The 26,961-nt window shown below is 47.0% G+C and overlaps 2 protein-coding genes across 8 annotated transcripts; one reads left to right on the plus strand and one right to left on the minus strand.

Annotated features, from left to right (window-relative positions):
* The first annotated feature begins 3,217 nt into the window (after positions 1-3,217).
* On the plus strand, positions 3,218-12,389 carry C8H1orf232 (chromosome 8 C1orf232 homolog). 2 transcript variants are annotated; one of them, XM_053398714.1, is made up of 4 exons: positions 3,223-4,824; positions 6,028-6,114; positions 7,354-7,451; positions 9,434-12,389. In XM_053398714.1, exons 1-4 carry the CDS (start codon positions 4,738-4,740, stop codon positions 9,732-9,734), a joined length of 573 nt encoding a protein of 190 aa, XP_053254689.1. In that variant the 5' UTR covers positions 3,223-4,737; the 3' UTR covers positions 9,735-12,389. The 2 variants fall into 2 exon arrangements, with proteins under 2 accessions (XP_053254690.1, XP_053254689.1); XM_053398715.1 differs by lacking the exon at positions 6,028-6,114 and having other exon boundaries at positions 3,218-4,824.
* A 3,107-nt stretch (positions 12,390-15,496) lies between these two features.
* On the minus strand, positions 15,497-25,418 carry FAM110D (family with sequence similarity 110 member D). 6 transcript variants are annotated; one of them, XM_053398712.1, is made up of 3 exons: positions 25,257-25,418; positions 23,998-24,139; positions 15,497-18,366 (listed from the first exon to the last, which is right to left on the minus strand). In XM_053398712.1, exon 3 carries the CDS (start codon positions 18,078-18,080, stop codon positions 17,028-17,030), a length of 1,053 nt encoding a protein of 350 aa, XP_053254687.1. In that variant the 5' UTR covers positions 18,081-18,366; positions 23,998-24,139; positions 25,257-25,418; the 3' UTR covers positions 15,497-17,027. The 6 variants fall into 6 exon arrangements, with proteins under 6 accessions (XP_053254687.1, XP_053254684.1, XP_053254686.1 ...); XM_053398709.1 differs by having other exon boundaries at positions 15,497-18,411; XM_053398711.1 differs by lacking the exon at positions 23,998-24,139.
* Positions 25,419-26,961: the final 1,543 nt, after the last annotated feature.

Here is a 26,961-nt window from a genome sequence, read left to right on the forward strand (position 1 = left end):
TGCTTTAAACATAAGCCTAGGGTTGCCTGCACATGGGATGGTGCCCATAAATGGTTTGAGACACTGAATGACACTGGAACCACTGCCCCTCCTGTCCTTCCAGTGGTTTGCCTGGCTGGTCATGGCCGATGCCCATTGGGGCTGGTGGGACACAAGGCAGGGAGGCGAACAGTGATAGGCCAACTACCAGGAGCCGGCGCTTTTTGGTAGTACCACCGACTCAATGGAATGTCCTTTAGAGGGAGGCCTTTATGGCCTCAACACTGACTGCATCTGGGTGTTTACCTAAAGGACATTCCATTGAGTCGGTGACCTGGCTTTTGAGGTCAGTCAACCTGCTGACAGTTAACTTTTTTAACCTAGAGTTTTCCCTATTTTTAAGTGATTACTGTTTCTATTTATGCTAACAGGGAGGTTAGGAACATAGGAAGTTACCTTATATTGAATCAAACCCATTGGTCCTTCTAGTTCAGTATTGTCTACATTGCCCACTGCCTGGTAGCTTCTCTCTGGGGTTTCAGATGGAAATTCCCAGTCCTAACCTGGAGATGCCAGGGATTGAAGCTGGGACCACCATCATGCAAGACAGATGCTCCACCACTGAGCTATGGCCTTTCCCCTAAAGGCTAGCTTGTTTATTTTTAATTCTGTTCTGTTGTTGCGTGTAATTTTCCAGCAGTTCATGTTTATTGCTCTAATGATTCTGCTATTAGCCACTTGGCCACTTGTTTATAAGCAGCATCTAAATGTTAAAAAGCAATCAATATAACTATAGTCTTGGCCTGCAGATTTCCTGGCATGACTATGATTCTGGATCCACAGCTCTCCCTTGAAAACGAAACATCCATCCCAATTCTTTGTCGTTCCTTGGAAGTGCACTTTAAGTCTCGGAGATGAAAACGAGTGGAATGTAATTCCATAGGGAGATCATGTTGCAGCTCACCACTGATTAATGGCCAGTCACCGCAAAGGATGACCCTTTGACCTGTGTAACTGTTGTTTCTGGTGTTCAGCTAATCCTTCGTGAAGGAAATCTAAACCCCGAGACCTGGCCATCAAAAGATCTCGTAGCACTCTTTGCAAGCAAAGGGCGATAACCCCAGTGTCCTGGCCAGGTTTCCGTGTGGGTCATTAGATTCGGCTGACCTAAATTTCCCCTGCAGTTTGAATTGGATACGGTGTTCTTTGTTTCCTGTCGTACAACCATTCCTATATATTATTGCCTAACCGAAATAGCAGATTTATGGTGTCCCTCGAAAGGGCTTCAGAATGCCAGTGGCACAAAAGGTGATGTGTGCAAAATTATGAGCAATGTTTCACACTTGGATGGAAGGAGCTTAAAAATCCCTGGGGATGAAGTCTGGACTAGAGATGTAGTAAGAATTGGTCTTGGAGCAATTCCATAGCAAGGTCCCACTGATGGTGCTGGGACACTGAGGAATCAGCATTCTATAGTTTCTTTTGGGCTTCCCCAGTAGTGAAGTTAAACAAATGCTGTTTATTGATTTGTTTGCTAATTCATTCTCCTGTTTGACAACAGCAGTTCTCAGAAAATGGCATATTTGTAACTACAATCTACAGATGAAACACAGAGTAAAAAGTAGCTAATGTCTATGTAGAATTACTGCAGTCAATTATTTGAGAATTCATTCTGACACTAATGAAGTCCTGTTGATGTGAACACCTAGGTGCAGAAAGAACTGTGAAACACATCGAAAAAACAGCAGTGTCACTGTGCTCAGAGGCAGTAATGTGAACACACCCTAAATCCATCCTGGATTGGTTCCCCACCCCAAAAATTAACTAGGGAAGATGTTGCAGTGTGAGAGACATGTGATAAAGGTTGAGCCGGGCTGCGTAGGAGGGAAATGTAATGCACCTCCCCATGGGTTAAGCAGGGATAGCCAATGTGGTGCCCTCCAGATGGTCCTGAGCCCAGGCATTTAGCACTCACAGACCTATTACAATAGAGTGTCTGGGGCAAACCAGCTAGATGGGGAGGGGATAAATAAAGAAATTATTAAAAAATATTAATACAATACCGCCACAACAGTAAAACTAAATAAATCAACAATTAACATTTCACTTAGATATATTTTGTGTATAACTTTAACTAGTGGTGGTAACTATTAGTTTTGCAGTGAAAATTTTCTCACTTTTTCTACCATATCTGTATTTTCTTAGAACAGAACTTGCCTGGTACAGGAAGCTGCATAGCGGCTATTGAATAGCTTATCTATAAATTTTCCCCAACTGTGTTGCAAATTATTTTTTAAAGAAATTAACAGTTCACTTTACACATCGGAATTTAAGTGAGCATAACGCTCGCCAGTAGGTCAATTTAAAATACCCAAAGTATCGTCAAAGCTAATGACTTTTGTACCTAGCAAATCCCCCCTCAATCTTTTATACCTCAACTGTGAAGGTCAGAAAGCCCCTCTCCTCCCCTTGATTTCTTTTGGAAACAGCCATCCCATGATGGCAAGAAGTTAGTCAGGTCCATTAATTTCAGTGGGGCAACTCTGAGTAACACTAATATGGATACCACCTATAGTGTCCACCTGGCCTCTACCTGCCAAGGGAGCATCAACCTTTCTGGATAAGCCCATCCACACTGCCACTGGGCCACAGCTCAGTGGTGGTAGAGAAACTGCTTTGCAAACAGAAGGTCCCAGGTTCAGTCTCTGGGAATGTCCCCTGTCTGAAACCCTGATGAGTCATTGTTAGACAATGCTGAGCTAGGTGGATCAATGGTCTGACTTAGTATATGGCAGTTCCCTATGTTTCTATGTAGGTACTTTGCTGAGAAGGGACGTGGGTGGCGAAGGGACGTGGGTGGCGCTGTGGGTTAAACCACAGAGCCTAGGACTTGCCGATCAGAAGGTCGTGGTTCGAATCTCCATGACGGGGTGAGCTCCCGTTGCTCGGTCCCTGCTCCTGCCAACCTAGCAGTTCAAAAGCACATCAAAGTGCAAGTAGATAAATAGGTACCACTCCGGCGGGAAGGTAAACAGCGTTTCCATGCACTGCTCTGGTTCGCCAGAAGCGGCTTAGTCATGCTGGCCACATGACATGAAGCTGTACGCCGGCTCCCTCGGCCAATAAAGCAAAATGAGTGCCGCAACCCCAGAGTCGGCCACTACTGGACCTAATGGTCAGGGGTCCCTTTACCTTTACTATGTTGAGAGTTCCCTTAAGCCCAGAGTCAACCCTGGATGAAGAACCTTTGTTCAAGTATCGGCTTGTTTTGAGTTTATGAACAGCATTGTGTCTCCAGTTCTAATACATAGGATGTGATTTGTAGGCACAAATCTGACCCCTGCCATATTTTTTTCCTCCTGTCCTGAATTAAGCACTCACACAGCAACAGTGGTTTCACTTGAGTGATCCTTGAAGGACGAGAACTCTGTGGGTCACCACACTGCCCTGAGCACTACTGTTCCCAGCGCAACTCAACTCGGGGAGAGGCACACAGTAGAGCATTATCGGCAGCATCAAGTGTAGCCAATATGGATTTGTGCATTTAGGATGCGGCTGTCAGAGCAGGACAAAGGAACAACCGCCAGTCAGTTAACTACTCGCGATCACGTTACTTGCACCAGGCCGGGAAATCAATAATACATTTACAGGCATGTAAAGGCAGCAGACAGGCATCTGTCATTAGCCGCGGGGAGAAGAAAGATGGGCAATGGAAAGACAACCCATCCTTTCATTGCTCCTACAATCGGAGCATGAGTTGGGGGTGAAGGAGCTAGGAGAGCTTGATAGTTTTAACAGCGAGCAAAGAACCAGCACCCCTTGTTTGCAACTTGCACGAAGCTGTTCTGGGGCTGGAGTCGAAGCTTCCTGTTTAAGGCAGAAACTAAATCTGCAAAGGAGAAGACGACACAGGTCTGCGAGGCTATCAGCCCTAAGAAATAATTTAGCTGCCAGGCACTATTTTGAGAGCCTGTTGCTGAGCTACCGCATTCCAAAGTCCTTTTTTTCGCTGGAGATCAGTTACAGGACTCAGACAATGGAGAGTAATACAAGAGCATAGCGTTGCCAGAATGAGGCTTTCCTCAAGACTTGAAAGTAGAAGATTCTGCATGGGGGTGGTAGGGGGACTCAGGAGCTGTGAGGGGAGCACATCACTCTTCTGAATAAGAGAGGACTCTACACCAAGCAAGGGTGCAGCCAGTAAGTTCAATGTTAGTGAGAGAACTAACTAACAAAGATTCACGTCTCAAATCCAGAATGGAAAGAAGTCCAGCGGGTCTTTTTGGCAAAAGAGTCTGGAGATGGGATGCATAAAGGGTGATCGGAGGAGTCAGATTATTGGAATCCGTGTCCACAGCACTTTCATCTGTTCCAGGGGCCTTCATTGACGGAGTTCATTGGTATTCTGGGTCAGTCATGGATCCGATTCCTCTCAGTTCTTTGAGATGTACATTGGAAGCTTCTGAAATTTTAATGAAGACACCAGATCCGAGAAAGAGGCAGCCAGTGACAGGTGTGAATTTGCAGGGCGCACAAGCATCTGCCTGAGCTCCTGGTTCCCTGCAGAGTCTCCGAAGCAGCTGGGCACAGAGGCCCAATGGCAACCGGAACCTGACCCGCTTAGACTTGGAAGAGAATCCAAAGTGGGGACTGTAAGCCCCCAGGCTTCCAAACTGCCGGGATCTCAGGGGCTTACTTACTGTGTGACCCTCTAGCTCCTGGGAGAAGAACCTGAGAGTGAGCGGGGCTGTTGCCAGGATGACTCAGGGATTCTGGAAGGTCTACAAGGCCAAAGTTCTACAGACCCTTGGTGGAGAGCTGCCGGAAGAGGAACTCCAGGATGAGGTAGAAGCATCCTCAGCTGGGCCCTTTCCCCTCCTTCGGTCATTGAGCGTGGGGTAGCAGCAGGCAATGGGTTGCCCTCTCTTAATTTATGGCAGGCAAGGGGAACCTAAGGCCCTCCAGATGTTTCTGGACTCCAGCTCCCATCAGCCCTAGCCAGCACAGACAAAGGATGATGGGAGTTGTAGTCCATCTGAAAGGCCATAGGTTCTCTGTGCCTGATTTATGGGGAAGAATAAGATGTCTATGAACTGGGGTCATGCCCCCTGGTTAAAGAAAACTCGTGATCACATGCATTTTAGTTGATCCATTTATTCATTAACCTACTTTCCTGCTTGGCAGGGGGTTGGACTCGATGGCCCTTGTGGTCTCTTCCAACTCTATGATTCTGTGATTCTACTTCTGGCACTCTTCAGGTGTTGTGCTGGACTTCATCATCCCATACCATTTGTTATGCTGGCTGAGGTAAATGGAAGTTGGCAGCCCAGTGACATCCAGAGGGCACAAGTTTGGGGAAAGCTGGCTATTTAAATCTAAGAAATGTGATGGGGGGGGGAATTCTAAAGAAAGAAGCATAGATCTAAAGAAAGAAAAGAGTCCGTTCTTTGTTTTCAGATAACACAGATGAGTCTGTCTTGTACATAAAAGCCATTGTCTGAGGGGAGGCATTCCCATTCATTCTCATACATGACAGAATGCTTCTTCTAAGATGGAGTTTGCCATCTGTTATTTTTTTTGTATAAGAGCTTGTATTGGAAATAATTAAATGTTTACTAATAAGTAAATAAACACCTGCTGGCCGATAATTGCCCCCCTTTTTTTTAGCTGATTGAAATGTTTGAAGTGATTTATTTAATGGATTAGTTGACAAAAAGCTAAGGCTTTACTAGAAAGGAAATTGACTTTGGTAGGGCAGAAACTACATTATGAAACTGGTGGAGGGAGACTGGCAAACGCAGGCAGCAGAGGGAGAACAGGAGGCCACACCCATAACATACATTTAAAGCACTATTATACCACTTTATCAGAGAATGCTGGGAACTGTAGTTTGTTAAGGGTGCACAGAGCTACAATGCACACAGTGGTTTAATAACCAGCAGGAAAAAGCTTTTTCCACACTGCCGTAGAGTGTAGTCCAAAAGGGCTACACCTGGACTATTCCATCAAGTCTCCTCCAGCACTCCTGAAGCTGATTTCTTGTTTCAGAGAGATAACCCTGAACTGATGGAAACCACAGACTCAACCCTGCTGACAGAGGAGGGGTCAAATCCTGTTTCTCAGCTGGCACGGCGGGTAAGGACCAGTAGTTATTTCTCTCCAGAACTCAAGTTGCTTTTGAGCTTGGAGCTGCATTAGGTGGCAGCCTTTTAGACCCCGGAGCAGGCCTGGCCGGCATAATGCTTGCCTCAGCCAATCAACCCACTAATGCTGTATTGTGTGGTTTGCTGAGTGACTGACAGGTCTCAGGTAACTTGTGTTGGTGGGTGCCCATCGGGGCTGGTTGCACAGAAGACAGGGAGCCTAACAATAGGTGGCACCAGAGACAATGTCCCCATCCTCCTTCCTGCAGAGTTCTACCAGGCAACACTAAAACTAGTGACTGATGCCACTTAATGGACTGATTTGTAGGTGAGAATGCTGAGGGCAGACTGAGGTTGGTGAGGCAATGCCCCATTCACCCCAAAGAACCAACCTCTACTGCAGGCAACTAGCAAAAATGAGATGTTTACTGACACACACACCCCAAACAGGCTGTGTTCAGTATGCATCAGCATATGGCTGTTACATATGGGGCGGGGGTCAACTTATTTGCAGTGAGTGTCAATTGCTTATCTGTTCGTTCATAATTCCACCCTACCCCATTTCTGCATGTATCAGCCTTTAAAATAATACTAACAATAATTATGAGAAACTATATTTAAAGATATATTAAATTACATACGTAAATGTATAGCAAAATTTAGACGAGGGCAAAAACGTTGAGTGCATCCTCCTGAAAAGACCACATGAGAACCACTGAATATTGTGTGAAACATATCTAAACTGTGGTCTATGTAGAGCTCCACTGAGCCATGACCTCGTAAAATAATTTCAATTGCCTGTTGTTTCCTGGGAGGGCTAATGGACTGCAGACAGAAATATGAATGTGTGGTCATCGTGTTGGGGAAACGGGGGAAATACTGGGTATGGGGAGGGGCTCTCAATGGAAAGCAGCCACCCACCCCCTACAAGTCAGCAGCATAATAAGTTTAGTAAGTGTCCACAGGCTTGTCAGTCATCCTAGTGCTTTGCACACAGCGAAAGCAATAGACTGCAGCACTTCTCGCTAAGCAATTGGGTTGAATACTCACAGCACTCTGTTCCTTTCGTTTCAGCTCCACATGTAAAAAGGAATAAAGACTGACTTTTTGTTTTTAAATGAAAGCTAAAACTTCAGGGAAAGGGCCAGGAATTTCCCACTATCTAGCACATATGGCCCTAGGTGTGGTTAGTAGACCCTGATCTCCCTCCCTCTTCCATCTTCCTCTGCAGGTCCAGGGTGTTGGAGTCAAAGGCTGGAGAAGTGTCTCATCTTTGTTCAGCCGGGAAGACGAACATAAGTTGCTGGCTCCTGAGCCTTGTCCCGACCAGTAAGTGAAATCCTTCCCTAATTCCACCCCTCCCCTCCCCAATGTTTCTTTCTCAAAGAACCAGCTAGTTCACAAGACTCTGTTTATCACATGAGAATCACAACTTTTCCATGGTAGTTTGGCTGAAAGGGACAGAGAAGTTTCCCACTGCAGCATATCCACAGAAGCCTCTGAGTGCCTAAAATTGCTGCTGGTTCTCACAGCCACAACAGGCTCTCGTGGCCGGAGAACCTCCATCCAGCCCTCAAATTGCCCCACACTCTGGGCTAAGAGGGAGCCACCACCTACTCACACACTCATGGCCATGTTTTGAGGAAGAAGAAAATTACAGTATAGTTTCCTTTCCCTCTTTTTTTTTAAACCTCCCAGGGTTGGCTCCTCTCTTGCCTACAGTTGGCAAGGAAAAGAGCAGGAGAAAGCTGACATTAGAAGAGAGAGAATGTGGACATGTACGGGATAACGGCGGCCAGAATTTTAGTAGCAAGAAATTGAAAAAATACAACAATACCTAACACGGAAGATTGGCAAATCCTAATGGTAGAATACCTGCCACTAGCAAAGGCAACGGGAAGGATAAGAGGCCAAACAAAACAAATAGTCTATAAGGAATGGAGAATTTTTAAAGAATACTTAAAAAATTATGGTATAAAAGGAAACCTCTTGGCAGAACTAGACTGACCCTTGTATTGTATAAATACAAGTTCGCAGGGATGTAAAAAGAAACTATATAAGAAATATGCAACTGTGCGGTATAAGGTAATCAATAGATAAAGTACAGTGAGACTAATTAGAAGTCACTTTTAATTTTTCTCTTCAAAAGTTTCATAATTATTTGCATTGTTGGGTGTATAAATGATGTTTGTTATATTATTGTTGTTTCTTATATTGTTGTTTGTTTTTTCTATTGTTTGTTTGCTTGTTTGTTTGTTTTTCTTTTTTCTTTCTAAAAATGTGTTTATTTTAAAACAATAAAGACATAATCGAGAGAGAGAGAGAGAGAGAGAGAGAGAGAGAGAGAGAGAGAGAGAGAAAATGTGGAAAGGAAAGTAGTGGGGCAGCACCATCCTTGCTCCTTTCTAGAAACTAGCTTTCGGGTGCTTCCTGAGAATCTGTTAATTGAGTATGCATCAATAAATTGCACCCAAGGACGTGTTATCCCACACTTTCCAGTGCATTTCCCCATAACTTTCCTTACTGCAAAATGTCTGATCCTTAGGGGAAGCAGGTTGGTTGCACAGGACCTCCCAATCTGGGTGATTAGCAGGTGGATGTGGCTTGGGGGAAATGGGGGAAATGGTCTTCTGGGCCTAATTCAGCCCATGGGCCAGAGGTTCCCTACCTCTGTTCTAGACAGAACGCCACAAAGGCATAGGTAGCTTTCTGCTGCGGAACCAACAACACTCCTGAAACATTCTTATCGGAAGGGACCCTAGCTCAGTGTCAGAACACAGACTTCGCATGCAAAAGGTCCAGGTTCATTCTATTCTATTCTATTCTATTCTATTCTATATTTTATTTTATTTTATTTTATTTTTTGTTTTACCAGGTTCATTCTCCAAGTAGGGCTGAGCAAGGCTTCCTATCTGAAAGTCAGGCCCCTTCTGTACTACACACTTAAAGCACAACCATACCTCTTTAAACAGTCATGGCTTCCCCAAAGAAAGTAACTAAGGGTGCTGAGATATTTTGGGGGGACCCCTATTCCTTTCACACAGCTACAGTTTGCAGAGTAGTTTAACAATCGGTCCATCTTCCCAGGAAACTCTGGGAATTGTGCTTTGGGGGTGGGATTCAACTGAACTGAATAAAAAATTGCCCAAAGTTCCACTGGAACTTAATTCACTGTCATTTTGCCCAGAATTTACAGGAACAGGCATAATTCAGAGATTTTAGAATTATGTGAATTAGCTAATCTGAACCAGTTCATTCAAAGCCACTGCCTGCACCTCTTTCCTTCCTGAATTCTCTTCTTGTTTTCACAGCCCACTGGCAGCCAGGCCAGAAGAGGACTCCCCTTCTGAAAAGAAGACATCTGGCCTTTGGGACGTCTTTGCCACAAAGTGGCAGCAAACTTCAGCTCTGGAAAAGGCAGCTTCGAAGGCTGAGAGTGGAGACCAGATGTCTGAGGGCACTGGAGCATCGGGAGAAATGGCGGCTGAGGAAGACAGCTGCACCAGCCTGGACAACGACCTCCGAGAAGCTGAAGGGGTGGCCTTCAAGTGGAGCTTCCTGACCAGCAAGCTGGCCGAGATAAAGAACAAAAGTGCCTCTAAGAGCAACTAGGAAGGAACGTGAAAGAAATGGACTTTGTGACATAAGAGACAACCTATTTCCATGCAGGGCAAGCGTTTTTGGCCTCCCCGCACCCCGTTTCTCCAGGAATCTTTGACAGAACAGTCAGAGATGATGTGAAAGTCCCGGGGCCAGAGCTCGGTGTTATTTAACCCTCAAAACATTAGGATGCCCCAAATGTGTGTGTCTCATGTATCAAACCATATCCATTCCATCTCTCCCCTTCTCTGAACATTGCTTTCTTGAGATAAAAAAAATAGACAGGTTGAAGCTTCTGCCAGAGGTTTTCTGCCCAGCAAGAAAAGAGGTTGGACAGTCTCATTGTTTTCCAGGCTTGCATGGTTTCACGACACTCATGTGTTTTCTAAGGAAGCTTCCTCCTCCTGAGTGCTGATCACCCAAGCGTCCAATCAAAGTGTGGAGGAGGCAACAGGGGATCCTGAGTCAAAAAGGTGTGTTGGATAGACTGAGAAGACCTGGGTTCAAATCCCAGATCGGCCACAGAAGCTGTGGGCAAGTGACCATCTCTCAGTCTAACCTCCCTTGTAGAGTTCTTACGAGGACTGAATAGGATAGCTCCATGCATTTTGTCCTTGGAGGATGACCGGTCTACAAGGGTTTTCAATAGGAAATAAACAAATCCTTGCATCAAGACCCTTCCTAATGGGACCAGCAATGGCGCCCCAACACTGACAGGCTGGCCTTGCAGTTGAAGAATGGCTCTGTGGTGTTCGAATCCCAGGAGCCCCCTCTCTTAAGCAAAAGGGCCTTAGCTCAGTGGTAGAGGACCTGCTTTGTATGCAGAAGGTCCTGGGTTCAAAACCCACCCACCCCCGCACCCCCAGGTGGGGCTGGAAAAGAAACCTTCCTGAACTCCCAGGGAGCTGCTGCCAGTCAGTGTAGACACTACTGAACTAGGTGAGCCAATGACCTGACTTGCTAGAAGGCAGCTTCCTAAGATACAGGCTGCTTGGCTCCGACATTTAGATGGTCTGATTTGGTATAAATCAGCTTCCCGTGTTCCTAGCCTAGGAGGATCTGGCTATCAGCCCAACTGGGCAAGAAGCAGGAGCATAGTCTAAAAAGAGCCAGGTGAGACTGACCAGGGGCTGATCACTGAAAACCCCAAATGGAGACCCCTTCTCTACTGGGGCCTTACACTAGATCAGGCATAGGCAAACTCCAGCCCTCCAGATGTTTGGGACTACAATTCCCATCATCCCTGACCACTGGTCCTGTTAGCTAGGGATGATGGGAACTGTAGTCCCAAACATCTGGAGGGCCAGAGTTTGCCTATGCCTGCACTAGATACACACTCGCAATCTAGAACAGTGGAGGATTGGGGGTGCAGATCTTGCTACAGCTATCATCATGCTCCAGTCACACAACTCAAGGCAAACTTCTAGTGAGCAACGTGCCCTGACGAGGGCTGGAAGTGCCTCCAGCCCATCTTTCTTGGGCTTCATCCCCTTGTGGGGAGCTAGAGCCTCCTAAAGACGGGCACGTCTTCTGCATTCTTCTGCATTCCACGGACTCTTGCCTGCCACACTCCCTACACCATGGAATGGACAAGTCAGTTTGGGCGGCACTTGGTTCCTTGAGCCTACAGGAAGGCGCCCAGGGAGATTCAGGTTCAGCTTCTGTCAGCTGCTGATCACCAGAGTCAGACTCAGAGCCAGGAATGCAACGTCTTAACCAGTGACACTGCAGCTTCCAACTCATTGTCCTGGTTACTCCTGGACTCTGGGATTATGACACTTAATCCATAGCCTGTCAACAGCCTAAGACTACCACTCACATCAAGGAACTTAGGTTCGTTGGTTCATCTATCCGTCCATCCCTATACCACATTTTCTCTCCTGCTAAGGTTTTCCTTTGGCAGCGGGGGTGGGGAACCTGTGGCCTTCCAGAGGTTGTTGGAATACAGCTCCCATAGTCCCTGACCGTTGGACATGCTGGTTACCTGGGCTGCTGGGAGTTGGAGTCCAAGAACATCTGGAGGACCATGTTAGCCACTCCTGCCTTAGGGACATGGCTTTGAAATGACCAATAGATCAGTGGTAGAGCATCAACTTTGTACACACAGAAGGACCCAGGTTCAACCCGTTTCAAAGAACCAGGTGATGCAGGAGCGAGCTTTGCCTAAAACCTGGGAGCCACTGCCAATCAGTGTAGACAGTACTGGATTGGACCAGTTAATGGCCTGATTCAGTATGAGGCAGTTTCATATGAGAACTTCCCCAATTGCCCCAGGAGCAGATATTCTTCAGTTACCAAAGTTTCTTCTTTTAACTGATGTTGTTGGACTGCAGCTCCCATCATTCCTGATCATTGACCATGTTAGCAGGGGCTGATGGGAGCTGGAGTCCAACAACAGCAGGAGGGCCATGGGTTCCCCAGCCCTGTTCCAAGGGAACAGAAAGTCACCAAGGGAAGACTCAGGGTTTATCTACACTTACCATTCCTCCAGTCTTTCCATGCATGGTCTGTGCTTTAAAACTCTGTGTCTGAGCACCCTTCTTTTTGCTCCGGTGCTTTCTCTGAGAAAACCCACTCTTCAAAGCTTGGTTGGAGCAAACGCCAATCCATGGAAAACCCAAATTGACATTTGCTCTGATTGAGCACTAAAGAGTGGCTTTTCACAGGGAAAGCTCATGCTTACATATATGCTTGGATGCAGAGATTTCAACTGGAAAAAGCGAGGGGAAAGGTAAGAATGGATAAGCCTGGAGAGAGCATTGGCTTTGCATTCTTGAGTCCATCACTGAAGATGCTCCATTATCCAACTCTCCTTTCACAAAGTATCTCCATCAGTGCTGGCACCATTATCCAGCAAGGAAGGGCCTTTGGGTTTGGGGTGCCCTTTTGCTGCCTTGTTACCAGCTGGCGACTGGGTGAGTGGGGGCAGTTCAGCAGGCTTCCCTGGGTTCTGGCCCGCATGCTGAGCAGAAAGGGGTCATGCCTACCTTGACCGTTCATGGTGACCCTCTTGTTTGCAGTATCTTTCTTTGGATTTTCATTGACAACTGTATTATAATAATAATAATAATAATAATAATAATAATAATAATAATAATAAACAGGAATGAGCAAAAATGGTCTCTTAAAATTCTCTGTGTATGTGTGTGTATATATATATATATATATATATATATATATATATATATATTCCTTCTGGGGAAATTTTGGCTCACTTGATGTTGAACAAAACTCTGCTGTTAGGAACGGGAATTGTCCCCTGCCTGGAAGTGCTGCTACCTGTCAATGTAAATACTGAGCTAGATGGACCAAGAAGCCTGGCTCCATATAAGACAGCTTCCTGTGTTGTTCTATGTTCTTTTTGGTGGATGAGCAGTGGTAGGCTGGTGCCCATTGGGTGGAAGGTGGGGAGCCCAACAGTAGGGGGAGCCAGAGTCAATGACAGGGAGCCAACTGATTTTGGTTTTGTCCCCATCCGCCTCCCTGCTGAGTTCCACCAGGGTACTTGGGTGCTGGCTGCCCCATTTGCTCTGTGGCCAGTCTCCACTGGATATGAGAATCAACAGACAATGAGAGAGGGGGCCTCCCATATCCAGTGGAGACTGGCCAGTTAAAGCACTTTAAGACTGGATCCACAGTTGCATCCAAAATACATGGGTGACAAAGTTGCAGACGCCATTCTACTGAATGTCCCCCAGCTATTCAGGAGAAAGATGGAAGAGGTTGAATTCAACTTCAGTTGTAGCTGAAGATTAGGGGTGCAGCTGAAAGCAAGAGGAAACCAATCACAGGGTATTGAAGTAAAAGGTTCAGGGTGGAATGGAGCAGGTTCTGCTTGTGTTTTTAGGGCTGTGCTGAAATTTATCAGAAAATAATTTTCTGGCAAATTTTTGAATTCAATCTCTTCCAATTTTCCCCTGAATAATTCAGTCTGCGTAATTTAGTCTGCTTCTACTAATTATGGGGAGCTTATGCAGGGCCCTGAAGGCTGTTAGAAATCCAGTTCAGCAGTCCTTTGGGCTTCTGAGATTTGCACTCTCCAAACACTTTAAAAACATGTTCTGCAATCATGAGGGCTAGAAACTTGGGTTTGTTTTAACATGAAATCCAAGATTCTCAGGAGGTGGATTTGAAGAGAATCCTGCTAGTCTCCCAAGAAAAGGCAGGTACAGTCTTGACATAAGATGATCTTCCTGTATTCCTAGGGCTGCCACAAGGTGGCAGTATTTGTACAGTCTCGGGAAGCAAAAGAGGAACACCTAGGACTCAGCTATACAGCTGAAAATACAGTAAAATGTTTTGAATGTGTTGTAAAGTTCAATATACAATTGTGACACTAGATGGCGACTGTGAGCTATAGCAAATTCAATGCATTTTTCAAAACGGTTTTTAAAAAAACATTTTCACAACGTTTTTAACATGTGTGTAGATTCCACCCTATTTGCAACTTTCCATGCATTACATGGCAGCAAACCCAGGTTTGTTACATAGCACATACGGTTTTAAGAAATAAATAAATGGAGGCAGAGCCTAACACAATGAGACTTGGGATCACCAAACCTTTCCTTCTCCCCATGCTGTGGTCTCATGAAAATCCCCACATTCCCTGCAAAACTTCTATTCATCTGGATGGAAAGTTACCACTGCTTACTTCTGGAGTGAACAGCATCAGCATGAGGGGGTTAGTTTTGTTGGAAACACGGTACAGAATGGAAAAGGTTAAACCCTCCCTCCTCTGTGGTCTTGATCACCAGAGCCCTCCTTAGCTGCTATTTGAAAACAACCGCCAGCAGCAGATAACATGAAACGTAATCACACGTTTCATATATCCCCTAGTTTGGCCATAATCAGAGAGGCTGTGGAACTCTTAGGGTGCTGAACTTTTACAATGGCATCCACATTTACACACTTTTCAAATGAAGCCCAGGGCCAGCCCAACCATTGGGCAAAATGAGGCAGCTGCCTCGGGGGGGGGCAGATGCTGAGGGGTGTCAGAGTGTATAAAACCCTGCATATTGCATGTCCTGCCGTTAAACTAGCTGTGGAGAGATACCAGCATGATACTCATGGATGGCAAGGTACCCACCAGTACTGCCTATGGTGCCCACGAAAGGTTTCAGTAACTATCCCCTCAGAACCCCACAGTGTACAAGAGACCCCTTGCTCTTCCTGCTCGGTTCCTATTTGCACTGGATCAGCCCCACCTACAATGAAAACGTCCCCTGAAGCAGGTCCACATTTCACTGTCTACCTTCCTAAACGTTATGAAAAGAGAAGAGGTACAAAGAGCTTCTCTCTGTGGTCATATGTGGCAGTGGGCAGCATAGGTACCTTTCCCTCTCTGAAGTGCCAGCTAATGGGAGTTGCCGCATTATTTTGTGGTCTAGCCTTATTTTCTGTGCTTTCAGATGGGGTAGCCATTTTGTGTTCTGCCACGCCTCACAGCAGCCATTTTGTGATGGGCACCCATGACACTTGCTCAAAATTCCAAATGCACCCACTGGCCCCAAAGGGCTGACAACCCTTAATAGTAGCCTGATGTCCCCAACTGCAGTGCAGGATGTTGCCTTTTTGAACCCAGTCCCTTGACCAAAGACGACCTAGCAGCTGTCCTAACTGTTTCACTCAAGCTTCATAGAGGGATGCTGGAGATGAGGAACCCATAGTTGAAGGAGATGATTGGACTAGATGACCCTCGGGATTCCTTCAAACCCTGCAATTCTTTGATTCTGTAAGTTATGACATTTCTGCCAGAAACCTTCGACATGGAGCGATTCTTCAAAAAGCTTCACTTTTATTAAGAATTCAGGGACAGAGGTAACATTTCTTAATTGTAAATAAGATGTTAGCTGGCCCTCAGGAGGACCCATCAGTTTCAGATCAACGATGACTTTGTTCTGCTTTGCACCGTTGGAAGCAGTCCGCCTCTGAATACGAGTTGCTGGGAATCACAACTGGGGAGAGTGATGTTGTGCTCAGGCCCTGCTTGTGGGCTTCCACGAAGGCACCTGGTTGGCCACTGTGAGAAAAGGATGCTGGACTACTTGGGCCATTGGCCTGATCCAGCAGGACACTTCTTATGTTCATGGCCGATCACTGAGAAAAAGGTTGAGCGCTTCTATTAATACCCATTCATAAAGCTAATCCCATCATCCTGAGCTATCAAAGCTAGTTCTGAAAACAAGGAAAGAGATACAAACATGGGTTTTGCTTTGAATATCTGCAGAATGTCTGAGGAAGGAAGGCACAGAAGGAAAGAGAATTGGGTGCAGCACTGGGGGCCTGCCCTAGAGATTGTGCCAGTTCAGAGATTGCTCCTGTTTTTCCTGCTTACATTTCACGGAATGGCTCAGTAAAGAGTCAAGGGCCTGGCAACCACAAAATGTTTCTCCCAGACTGCACGAAAACCACACAGCCTGGACTGGGGCTTGTATACACCCCACTAGCCACAGTGGTGGTTCTCTGGCAGCTTGTTGCTTGAAAACATAGAAGGGCTACGCCTGAGAAGTGCTTTGTAACACTAATGATCTCCTGTTGATCACGTTTGCATCACACCCCTCCACAGAACTTTGGGGTTATCCCATGAGATGCTCTGGTTGTAACTTCATAACAACCCTGTGAGGTAGGCTAGACAAAATGCATAGGACTGGCTCAGGGTCTCCCAGGCAGGTTCATGGGGGATTTGAACCCAAGCCTTCCCTGTCCAACACTCTAACCCCCTACACCATGCTTGCTGTTGATAACTGCGGGAGGGGAAGATTTACTCATATTCCTGCAACTTGTGGCTCTCCAGGTATCATTGAACTCCTATCAACCTCAGTCCACATAGCCAAGAGTCAGGAATGATGGGAAATGTAGTCCAGCAATATCTGGGGAACCACAGGTTCCCCATCACTGCTATAGAACATATACTTTATATGCTGGTCACCACTACTCATAGCGGGGAAAGAGAGGAGGAAAATTATTTGCCCCAAACCCCCAAATTTTGCCTTCATAATTTAGACCTCAGTTGAAAATCACATTGGTCCTGACATGTGTATCCCTTTCTACCTCACAGGCATATTTGCATACAGGCAATGCAGGACTGTTTTAAACAGCACCCAATATACACTAATTGCCATAATTCCATGGTGAGAGACACTCCCTGCTTGGCTTCCCATGATGGGAATGTTGCCATCATCAAGATGGCAAGAATTGGGCCCTCACTTAGGCAGATGACTGGCACTTGCAAGGTTACAGGAACAGTGAGGCCCAACCGCCTGGCCTTTCCTGTGGTAAGAATTGCATTTGAGACCATGTTTCCATTCACACAGTGGACTCCTTGGCCACAGACAGGGCCTGCTGGCAGCTGTACAGCCATTTAATGACACGGGCGTTTCGCTCAATGACAGAGACCGACGTGAGTGGCTTCTCGCTCAGCTCTTCCACAGACAGCTCCTCTTCATTGAGTGAGAGACAGTCATGCTCAGAACTGGCTGACCCCACGCTCCCCAGAACCACACAGGAGGACCCCAATTCCCAGCTCCCTGGCTTGAACCGCTCAGCTCCCAGCTTCTCCACCAGATTCTGGTCCAAGCCGCAGTAGTTAAAAAAACGCTCTTTCTCCGAGAGAGGGAGAGAATAACTTGGTGCCAGCTCTCTCTTGGAATCTGATGGTTCTGGACTCGTGGAAGAAGAGGTTTGGTCCATAACCAGCTGGGAGCTAGGCTGGTGTCCCAGGCTGCGTTCAGAAGCACGTCCCACAGATGTCCTCATTAGTATGCCTACTGAACTTATGGTCCTTGTTTCCTCCTTTTCTGCCGGCACCCAGACCATGGAGGTTTCTTCCTGCGTGACTTGTAGCTGTCCATCTCCCAACATGCCTCTAGAGGAAGGGGAGGCACCATGCCCATCTCTCAATGGGCCTTGAAACAGCCGCCTCACTAGGCTGTAGCCTTTGGTGTTCTCCTTGTTGACAGCCGAACAGTCCCGTTTCTGCCGGTAGATGACAAGCGAATCAGGCCTCAGCATGCGCCTGCCGCCCCCTCTCCGTGCTATGGGCGACTGAGGAGAAGGAGGCAGCTTCTTGGGCCCAAGGCCATCTTGGCCTACTTGAGAGAACTCGCCTTGTTGGTGGAGGGTCAAGGCTCTTCTGCCACAAGCAGGCGACTGGAAGGTGTAGCAGAGCAGCACTGGCTCTTGGCGACTGTTGATGACTTGTTGGGATTTGACGTATTTGGCTTTATCGGCCTCCAGCCTTTCCACGGCACTTGGGGTCCGCCCCCCGGTACTCCCCTCCAGCTGCTTACGGAGGTAGTCGGGCCGTCGGTTGAGCAGCCCAAGAGGGGAAAGTCCTTCTCCGGGAGACAGAGGCCTCATTTTATGTCCACAGTACTGAGATAATGAGCAACCTTCAGTTTCAGAAGGAGAGTTGTGAGGAGACTTTGCGATGTCAAGGTATCTCTGGGAAGTTGGGATGGTTGCCAGAGCTTTGCCCTGAACTGGGCAATAGGTTAAGTTGGTGGTTTTACCACTCTTGGTCTTGGCTGGCTTCTTCAGAATCCGCAGCTGAACTCCTATGGCAGCGCTTGTAACCAGCTTCCTGCTTCTTACTTCCTGTCATTAAAAGTTCACTCACGCTGTGAAGATTAGGAAAATTCCTTTTCTGTGAATAGAGGCGTGGGTGGGTATCAACAGGTCAACAGTTGCCCTAGAAGCAGAGAATGTGGTCAATTAGTGAAATAATATCTGTCAGAGGAAATGACTCTAGAAAGAATGGAACAGTTGGTGACTAACAATAATAATCCTAGCAGTGAATGATTTTTGTTGAATGAGGTGAGCAGTTGTTGGTGTTGATACACTGTGGACATATAACTGATTCGGTGAATTGCAATGTTTTGACTCAGGCTATGTCCACACAGTGCAGTGGTACCTCTGGTTGCAAATGGGATCAGTTCCAGAGGCCCATTCGCATCATGAAAAGCCCGCAACCTGAAGCACCGTATCTGCGCAGGTGCGTGGCACGATTTGGCGCTTCTGCGCATGCGCGAGCGGTGAAACTCAGAAGTAACCCTTTCCGGTACTTCCGGGTCGCCACGGGACGCAACCTGAAAAGACGTAACATGAAGCAAACGTAGCATGAGGTATGACTGTATGTTTAAAGCACTATGATACTACTTTAACAGCTATAGCTTCTCTTAAAGCATCCCAGGAACTGTAGTTTGTTAAGGGTTCTGACAGTTATTGAGAGGCCCCTATTCCCCTCAGAGAGCTACCATTCCTTATGCCATTTAAATGGAAATTGCTATCAGCAAGGGGTTTCCTATGCTGTCCCTCATTCCAAGGAAAACTAACCCTGGGTAAGTATCTGGAAGCCAAGGAATCTTGCCTCGCTCAGAGGCTGGGGTGGCATGCAACAACAGTGACCCTCTAGAGAGGTGACTCACAGTCGTGGAAGCATGAGCAGGGGAAGAATTTCAGTTTTGTGTTCTAGCATCAAAAGACTCCGTATGTGAAAACCAGGCCAGTGCACCTGCCCCAAGGAAGGTGCAGCCAAGAGCCAAGACAAAACTCTAGACAGCAGCACTTGAAGTGGGAATGACCCGACCAGGAAAAGGAAACTCTACTGGGCATGTTGTCAAAGGGCTCTGATTTTTTGTGTGCTGAGGTTCCAAAAGGAAACAAAGCAGGAAAAAATAAAGGAGCCAGCAATCTTATCTTTACGGTCTCAGCCGTCCACAGAACAAAGCAAACTCTGCCAGGGAAAAGGGTATCTTTGCACTCCCCTCCAGGCGGTCAGTTATAGGAAGGAGGAGACAGCGGGAGGTTGGAAAAAGCCACCAGAGTGTCATGGATTCGCCTTCGCTTCTCTGCAGCTTGGAATAATCTAAAGGGGTTTTGGCTGACGCAGGACCTTGATGTCTGCTTCCTTTTCAGAAAGAAATGCCAAGAAACTCGGGAGGTGCCTTTGGACAGGATGGCTTGCCTTTGATCTCAGGGCTAGCAGGGCAGAGCTTGGGGGAATCTGCTGAGTCCAGAGGAGAGGCAGGGAGGAAATATGGCAGGTCACTGGTGGAACCTCATTGGTAAGACCCACTAATCCATTGGCTAAGCATGGCAGAATTGGAAGCTTACTGGCTTGTCAGATTTCATGACTGCTAACCTAGGGTCTAGGGCCCTTCCAGACTGATGGGGACTGACTGTGCGTGCGCGCAGGATTATTTTGCAGCAGTGTGGCATGTCATTAACACATTAATAGGGCATTAGTGGTGGATTTGCACTGAAATGTCCATGCACCAGTCCCCTTTATTAGTTGTTCTCTGGTGCTTCCCCAAAGTTATTACATTCATTGCCATCTGAAAGCGCAGATCCAGCCTCCAAGGAACGCATTGAAACTGCCATTGTGGCAGCAACAGCACTCCTTGGCCTCTTGGTGAATTGGAGGCTCTGATGGTCTCCTCCCAGCTCTAGGGAGGAAATGGTGGGGGTCACCCTCTGCAATCTTCTGGGCTCTGCACCTGCCTGGCATAATTCAGAGAAGGCCCCTTTCCCCCTCCCCCCTGCAATGGCCTTTGATTCCCACTTCAACCACTGGCTAAGGTTGATTTGATTGCCTCAAAGAATTCTGGGAATTGCATCTCTACAGGGCCCAGGATTCTTTGAGGTGGGAGAATACATGATTTAAAGCAGGGGTCAGAAGGTTTACCTTGCCTGGGCTGGTTCACTGCCATGGAGCCCCCTCCATGGGCTGGATCGCGTGCGGGCGTGAGCACAATTTCCGGCATCTGCATCTGCACAGATGCAATTTCTGGTGCCATGGAAGCGAGTCCCCGCACCACGCTGTGCCACTTTAGTGCAGAGACTTGCCAAGCTGCTGGCTCGGTTTGGGGGCGACTCGTGGGCTGGTAAAACAACCCCTGTGGGCCACTTGTGGCCCATGGACCTTAGGTTGCCGACCCCTGCTTTAAAGGTACAGTGTGTACACAGCTAGATTGTTAGCCTTAGAATCATAGAACTGTAGAGTTGGAAGGAACCACAAGCGACATCTAGTTCAGCCCTTTTCAAGGCAGGAATCTTTTGCCCAACGTGGCACTTGAATTCATGACCCAGAGATTAATAGTCTTATGCTCTACTTACTGAACTATCCCTTGAGTCGTTTTCAGCTGCAACCTCACCTAAGAACCAGCATACTGTATATGCAAATATAATTTTTTTGTCTTATTCTCATGGTCCTTCCTGTTGGAATAATGTACATCTTTGTTGTTGTGCGGACTAATAATATAATTTTATATAGCTGTTATCTCAGCAGGCCTTAACCAGGTCCCGGCCCTTAGTTCAGAGGTGGCAAATGCCTCCCCCTCTTTCACTCCTCCCACCCTGTAGGAATCACAGATGGTTACTTCTCTATTAGGAGAGACACAAATGGTTCAGCAACAGCCACTTCATCATACACAGGGGGTACTCAGAACAGAAAAGTAAATGGGATTCACACCAAATATCTGGCACATGCTAAGTAGCTCAAAGCCATTTGTTTCTGGGAAATGCAATGAGTCTTTCCTTGCTACGTTAATCCAAATAGACTTAAAGAGTTCTCAGAAACAAATAAAAAAAGCCACACTTGGCCACTTGTTTTTGCAAATAATGTGTGTTGTAAATAGTGGGGGCTGAGGGGGGGGGGACACTTTTGGAACCTAAGAAGCTGCTTTTTACTGAGACCTTTGGTCCATCTAGCTGCGTATTATCTGTGCTGACAGCAGCAGCTCTCCAGGGTTTTGGGACGGGACATTCCAGCCTTACCTAGAGATGCCAGGAATGAACCTGAAACCTCCTGCCAGCAAATCACGCACTCTTCCAATGAGCTACGGCCCTTCCCCTAAACATAAAGTGAGATTCTAGTCCTCATCGTTCTGAATAAAGGTCTGAGTTAAATAGGAACGTAAGGCAGCTGTCTTACACTGAGTCAGGCCTTTGTCCATCCAGCTCAGTTAAACAGGTCAGTGTAGATCCAGCCTGGCTCTTTCTCCTGACCAGATGGGCTTGTCTAGGAACCGAACCCAGGGCCCTCTTGAACCCAAAGCAAGAATTCTACTCCAGAGATGGATCAACCTTGAAGACCAACAAACAATACTGAGGTCGATGGACCAACGGTCTGAACTTCCTCTGGAAGCAGTTCTCTAGGGAATTAGGCCAGGGCTTTTTGTCATCCATGCTATTCAAGATTCCTTAACTGCAGATATTGGGGGAAGGGGCGGGTTTCAAAGGAGAAGCTTCATATACGGAGAACATTTATTCTGTCACCAAACTGTGCATGACTAATTCATCTTATTTAGCAAAAATTATACGTAAAACCTCTCATTGTTTTATATGAAAACGAATAGGGCCACCTAACACCTACCCAGTGAAAGCTATTATCCTCCGGGGATGCCATGATAGACAGGTCTTCAAACACAGCTTCTGCAAGTGGCTTGAGCAACTGTCTGGCTCCTTGAGTCACCCCAAATGTGAGTCCAATGTTAATCCTTACGCAATCAGCAATGTCAGCTTTCCTGTAGCTTCCCAGCCCTATTGCAAGAGGAGAGGAAGCTACAGAGGGTCCCCATTGCTCCATCCCTTGTAGCGAAAAGACCAGCTGTTTCCTGAGCTGTCTGCTACCCACTGCCTCTCCCTTCCTCTTTTCCCTGTGCAACTTTTTACTTTTGTCTTGTATTTGCCCATGGTTTGGGGCAAAAAGCAGCACTAAGGGCCCGTCCAGACCGAGGTTTTATTGGGGGTGTATTATTTAAGCTGCAGAAGATGTGCTGATTGGAAGTGCAGCAGTGTAACTTTGGCAGGAGTAAAGAATATCAAAAGCAGGGTTGCATATGGCTGCCCCAATATCATCATGAATGCTGAATAAACGGGACATCTAGAAGGGGCCCTAAGTATATCTGGTTATCAGTACAAAGAGAGAAATTGCACATCCTGGAAAAGGCCCAGATTCCTTTGTACAGCCCCTCAAGTGATGCCCCTTTCCTTATACTGGGTCTCCTGCAGAGTCAGCCTTGTACCAGGCAGACTGTCAGATGCTGGGGAGACTGCTTCTCCTGCGCCCCAACTCGTAGTCATTCCCACGTTTATGAGCTGGCACCTTAGTAGGGGTCCGTCCAGACAACGTATTTATCAATCATTTCTCCTGGCTGTGGGATATTTTCATGTCTCCTTGTTAATAATCCACTCATCTCACACTGCCAAAGCATTTCCTGTCTCTTTCCAAACCGCAAAAAACTCCAGTATGGATAGGTTTAGGTAGGCCACCATCTTTCATCATGTGATTCCCTTCAACCCCAAGGGAATAATAATACTAGATTGGCATATAGGGTTTGGGGAAGGATTGCCAAGATAATTTATGCTTTAAGCATAGAATCAACTGTAGAGTTGGAAAGGACCACAAGACTCATCCAGCCCCCAACCCCTGCAATGCAGAAATATTTTGCCCAACATGGGGCTCAAACCCACGATTAAGTGTCTCATGCCCTACAGACTGAGGTAGCCCAGCACTTAATAAAAGTGCAATATAGGAAGACCGGGTCCTGCTTTCAATACTGGGCCCTTCTACACTATATATTTAAAGCAGTATCATGCCACTTTAAACCATCATGGCTTCCCCGCAAAGGATGCTGGGAATTATACTTTGGCAAGGGTATTGAGAGTTGGTTTTTTTGGGGGGGAGGCTATTCCCTTTTAACAGCTACAACCCCCAGAGTTTCCTGAGAAGAGGAATCAATCGCTAAAGCATGCATGAAATTGTAGCCTTATTATTGTGTCCATTACATGCTGCAGAATACAAGCATGGGGTTGGCGTGGGTTTTTGGAAGACACCTGTGCATGAATTAGTTTTATGTGTGTAGATCAGTGCATGCTGACCAACGCACAGTCTTCACACACCCATCTGTCTAGAGGAGCCCTCAGAGAGCCAGGATTGGCTACAGCCGCCCATCATTTTTTTTACTCTGTGGCAAAGCAAAAAAAACCGATTCCTTGCTGCCACGCACTCCGTAGGCTGACCCCAAGAGGAGGACACCCACCTCCTTCTAAACCTTGCAAAGGTCAGCCAGCTTTCTCCCTAGGATGCCAGGAGAGAAGCCATCCTCTCCAGGCTACAGAACCAGACCCCCCAATTACGGCTGAACTTTTTGCCTCTTGAATCCACAGCTATAAATAAGCACGCCTGGGGCAAGCAGCCTCCCTCCTCCCTGCGACACACCCGCCAGAGGCGGGTTTTAACTACAGGGCAGCCCTGGCCAAATGGGATACCTACGTGCAGCGGACTGAGAAGAGAGAAGAACTCCAAGCTCCGTTCCCCCGAGAGGAGGCTAAAAAAGAAAGAGAGTCGCATTCTGGGTTGCTCACCACAGGAAATACCTGCTAGCAAAGCAGGTGGGTGGTCTGTCCAGTTCTGCCTGTAAGGACGACAATGAAAATGGGGTCTTAAGGCATTAGGAAAATAGAAAGGTGCCTTATATTGAGTGCTTAGCAATGTCTGCACTGACTGGCAGCAGCTTTCCAGTGTTTCAGGCAGGATTTTCTCCCAGCTGTGCCTGGTGATGCTAAGGATTCAACCTAGGAACCTTACAATATTCTACCCATTTCCAGAGGGTGGCACACAAGTCCAGTGCTTCTGTATGCTAAATCTCATTTTGTCACATGCATATAAAGTGTTTTCCTGAAGTTTGTGCACTGGTCTTTATTGATGGATCACAGGGATCTGCCTCCTGCCCTTCAGTAGAATTTCTAGGGCAAGTTACAGATTTTCAAAATATATAAAAATGTTTAAAGTGAGCAAAAATACACCAAGAACAGCAGAATCTACAAGAGCAACACCAAACTAAAAGACTCATACAATGCAACCATCAGCAAAAATCAAATAGGTTGCGGCTAAAAGCCTATACACACACGCTTTCCTAGGCGTAAGCCCTATGGAACTGATTGCATAGGATTGCTCTGTGAATTAAATTAAAAGATCTGAGAAAACAAGAAGGTATTCACCTGGTACTCATAAAACCCCGTTGTTCGAACCTCCCCATTTTGTCTACCAAAAGTTATGCTACCACAATGCATTTGTTAGTATTTCTTTACAGTACCACAAGACTCCTATTTTTTGGGGAGGGGGGAGGCGCTGGGTTCCTAGAGCTCAAAAATCTACATGTCATCCAAATTCATACAGCACAAGATTCCTTTTGGGAGATTGCCTAGAGCAGGAAGACCCTCAGTTCATCCAAGTTCATAAAGCACACACACACACCTACCTGAGCAGTTAATCAGACATCACCACCCTTCCAAAAAAGTATCTGCTTTGAATGCAGGAGGTCCCAAGTTCAATCCCGGTGGCATCACCAGGTAACTCTAGGACGGTACCCTGTCTGAAATGCTGGAGAGCCGCTGCCTGGCAGCACAGAAAATCCTGATGAGCAAATGGTCTGACTCGCTATAAGGCTGCTTCCTATGACCCACCCTCGCTGGCTTTGGAGGCAGGGAGCCTCTAGAAGCAGGTAGGGTTATCCCCAAAGAGGCACTCACCTTGCTATCCTGGCCAAAGACATGTCAACGCTGCTTTGCCATCTCCAGCAAAAGATGGCCAGACAGACGGGCAAAGTGAGCTCAGCAGCTGCAGCAGCAGCAGCAGCAGCAGGCTGGCTGGTAAATATGGGCTGCCAGGGCAGGAAGACACAAACAAGCTCCCTCCCTCCCCTGCCTTAACCCTTTCTGAACTGAGCTGCCCCAGGCATGATGCTATTGACCCCTTCCATGCCACAGTCTTTATTGCCCCCCAGAGCCTCCCTGCATTTCTGCCAACAGCATTAACCCTTCCGCTTCTCACACATCCCTCTGTGTTGTGTTAATGACATTTGCTTTCGGAAATCCAAAAAGCGAGGAGGACTTGGGTGTGTGCCATTTTTGCATGTGCTGCACCTGCAACTTAGGTGTAAAACTGACTTATTGTGTCTGCAAGAAGCTGATGAAGTATACTGATGGTCAATTCCACATTCAAAGCATGTGTAAATGACATGGTTCCCACTACGAAGCCTGTGGACTGTAGTTTGTTAAAGGTGCTGGGAACTGCAGCTCTGTCAGGGATAAACCACAGTTCCATGTGTGTGTGTGTGTTTACACACCCACATATCCCTAAATCAAATCTTTTGGGGGTTGTGGGGACATTTTCAAATTGGAGATATTGCTGTGGGCATGACATTCCCTACAACCAAGCTCACACTTCAGCCTGGTATATAGGCTATAGTACAGAGGTTGGCAAAGTTTTTGTGGCTTGGGCCAGTTCACGGTCCCGCAAACGCCGCGGTGGGCTGGAGTGTGTGTGCGTGTGCACATGCATGCATGCGCAAACACTATTTCCAGCGCTCCTTCCAGCGTGGAGGAGGCATGCATGCCTGCAGCCAATGGGAAGCCTGCCTGTGTCACGGAAGGCGGTCCTCACGCACGGGAGCCAACCGAGCGGGCGAGAGTCCATGGGCCAGTTAAACAACCCCCATGGGCAGCTTGTGGCTCATTGGCCTTAGGCTGCTGACCCCTGCGATAGTATAACACTTCTTTCAAGCTTAATTTCAGCACAAGGGATGAGTAGGGAGAGGGGACTTTGTGGATAGCAGGGCCTTTTTGGGCATATATGTGTTCACAGGTGCCTTGGCAAGCCTTGATGCCCTGAACAACTTGGGCCCTGAATATCTGGACACACACCTCCATCCGTACAGACCCGCTTGAATTTTAAGATCGGCAGGGGGGCCCCTCATGGTAGTCCACCACCCTCAGAAGTGCAAGGAATGGCAGCCTGGGAAAGGACTTTCTCGGTGGTTTTTATTCGTATGGTTGTTGTAACCTGTCCTGAGGGCCCCATGGTGAAAGGCTGGTTTAATCAAATAAATAAATAAATAAATGGCCTTGTTGTTGGCATTCATCCGTCTCAGGAGACAATGGAGGAGTGTGCCTTTATGGGCAAAGTCAAACTGTTAGAAGGTTGCACCACCTGCTGTGGCTGTAGAGACCAATACAGGAGAGACATGTTTTGTTGCAGCTGGAGCAGATTAAGGCATCTGGTTGTGCTGATGCAGGTGTACCATTGTGTTTCAGTTCTCTGCACTCCTCCCAGCAGTCATTCTCCTCTGGCCATCACCATGGATACATGACCTGCCTGCCTGCCTGTCTCCAGGCACTGCAGGATGGGTAAATCCGCCAGTTTCCCCCCCTGTCAGTTTCTAATATTTTCTATTCT

This window comes from Podarcis raffonei, chromosome 8 (assembly GCF_027172205.1).
Source record: "Podarcis raffonei isolate rPodRaf1 chromosome 8, rPodRaf1.pri, whole genome shotgun sequence".
Taxonomy (NCBI): Eukaryota; Metazoa; Chordata; class Lepidosauria; order Squamata; family Lacertidae; genus Podarcis; species Podarcis raffonei.

Bases quoted from the DNA above. Each gene is read 5' to 3' on its own strand.
- FAM110D (XM_053398711.1), bottom strand. From the start codon at position 18,080: ATGAGGCCTCTGTCTCCCGGAGAAGGACTTTCCCCTCTTGGGCTGCTC.
- C8H1orf232 (XM_053398714.1), top strand. From the start codon at position 4,738: ATGACTCAGGGATTCTGGAAGGTCTACAAGGCCAAAGTTCTACAGACC. The intron at 4,825-6,027 runs GTAGAAGCATCC...TTCTTGTTTCAG, and splicing joins AAGAGGAACTCCAGGATGAG to AGAGATAACCCTGAACTGAT. The intron at 7,452-9,433 runs GTAAGTGAAATC...TTGTTTTCACAG, and splicing joins CCTGAGCCTTGTCCCGACCA to CCCACTGGCAGCCAGGCCAG.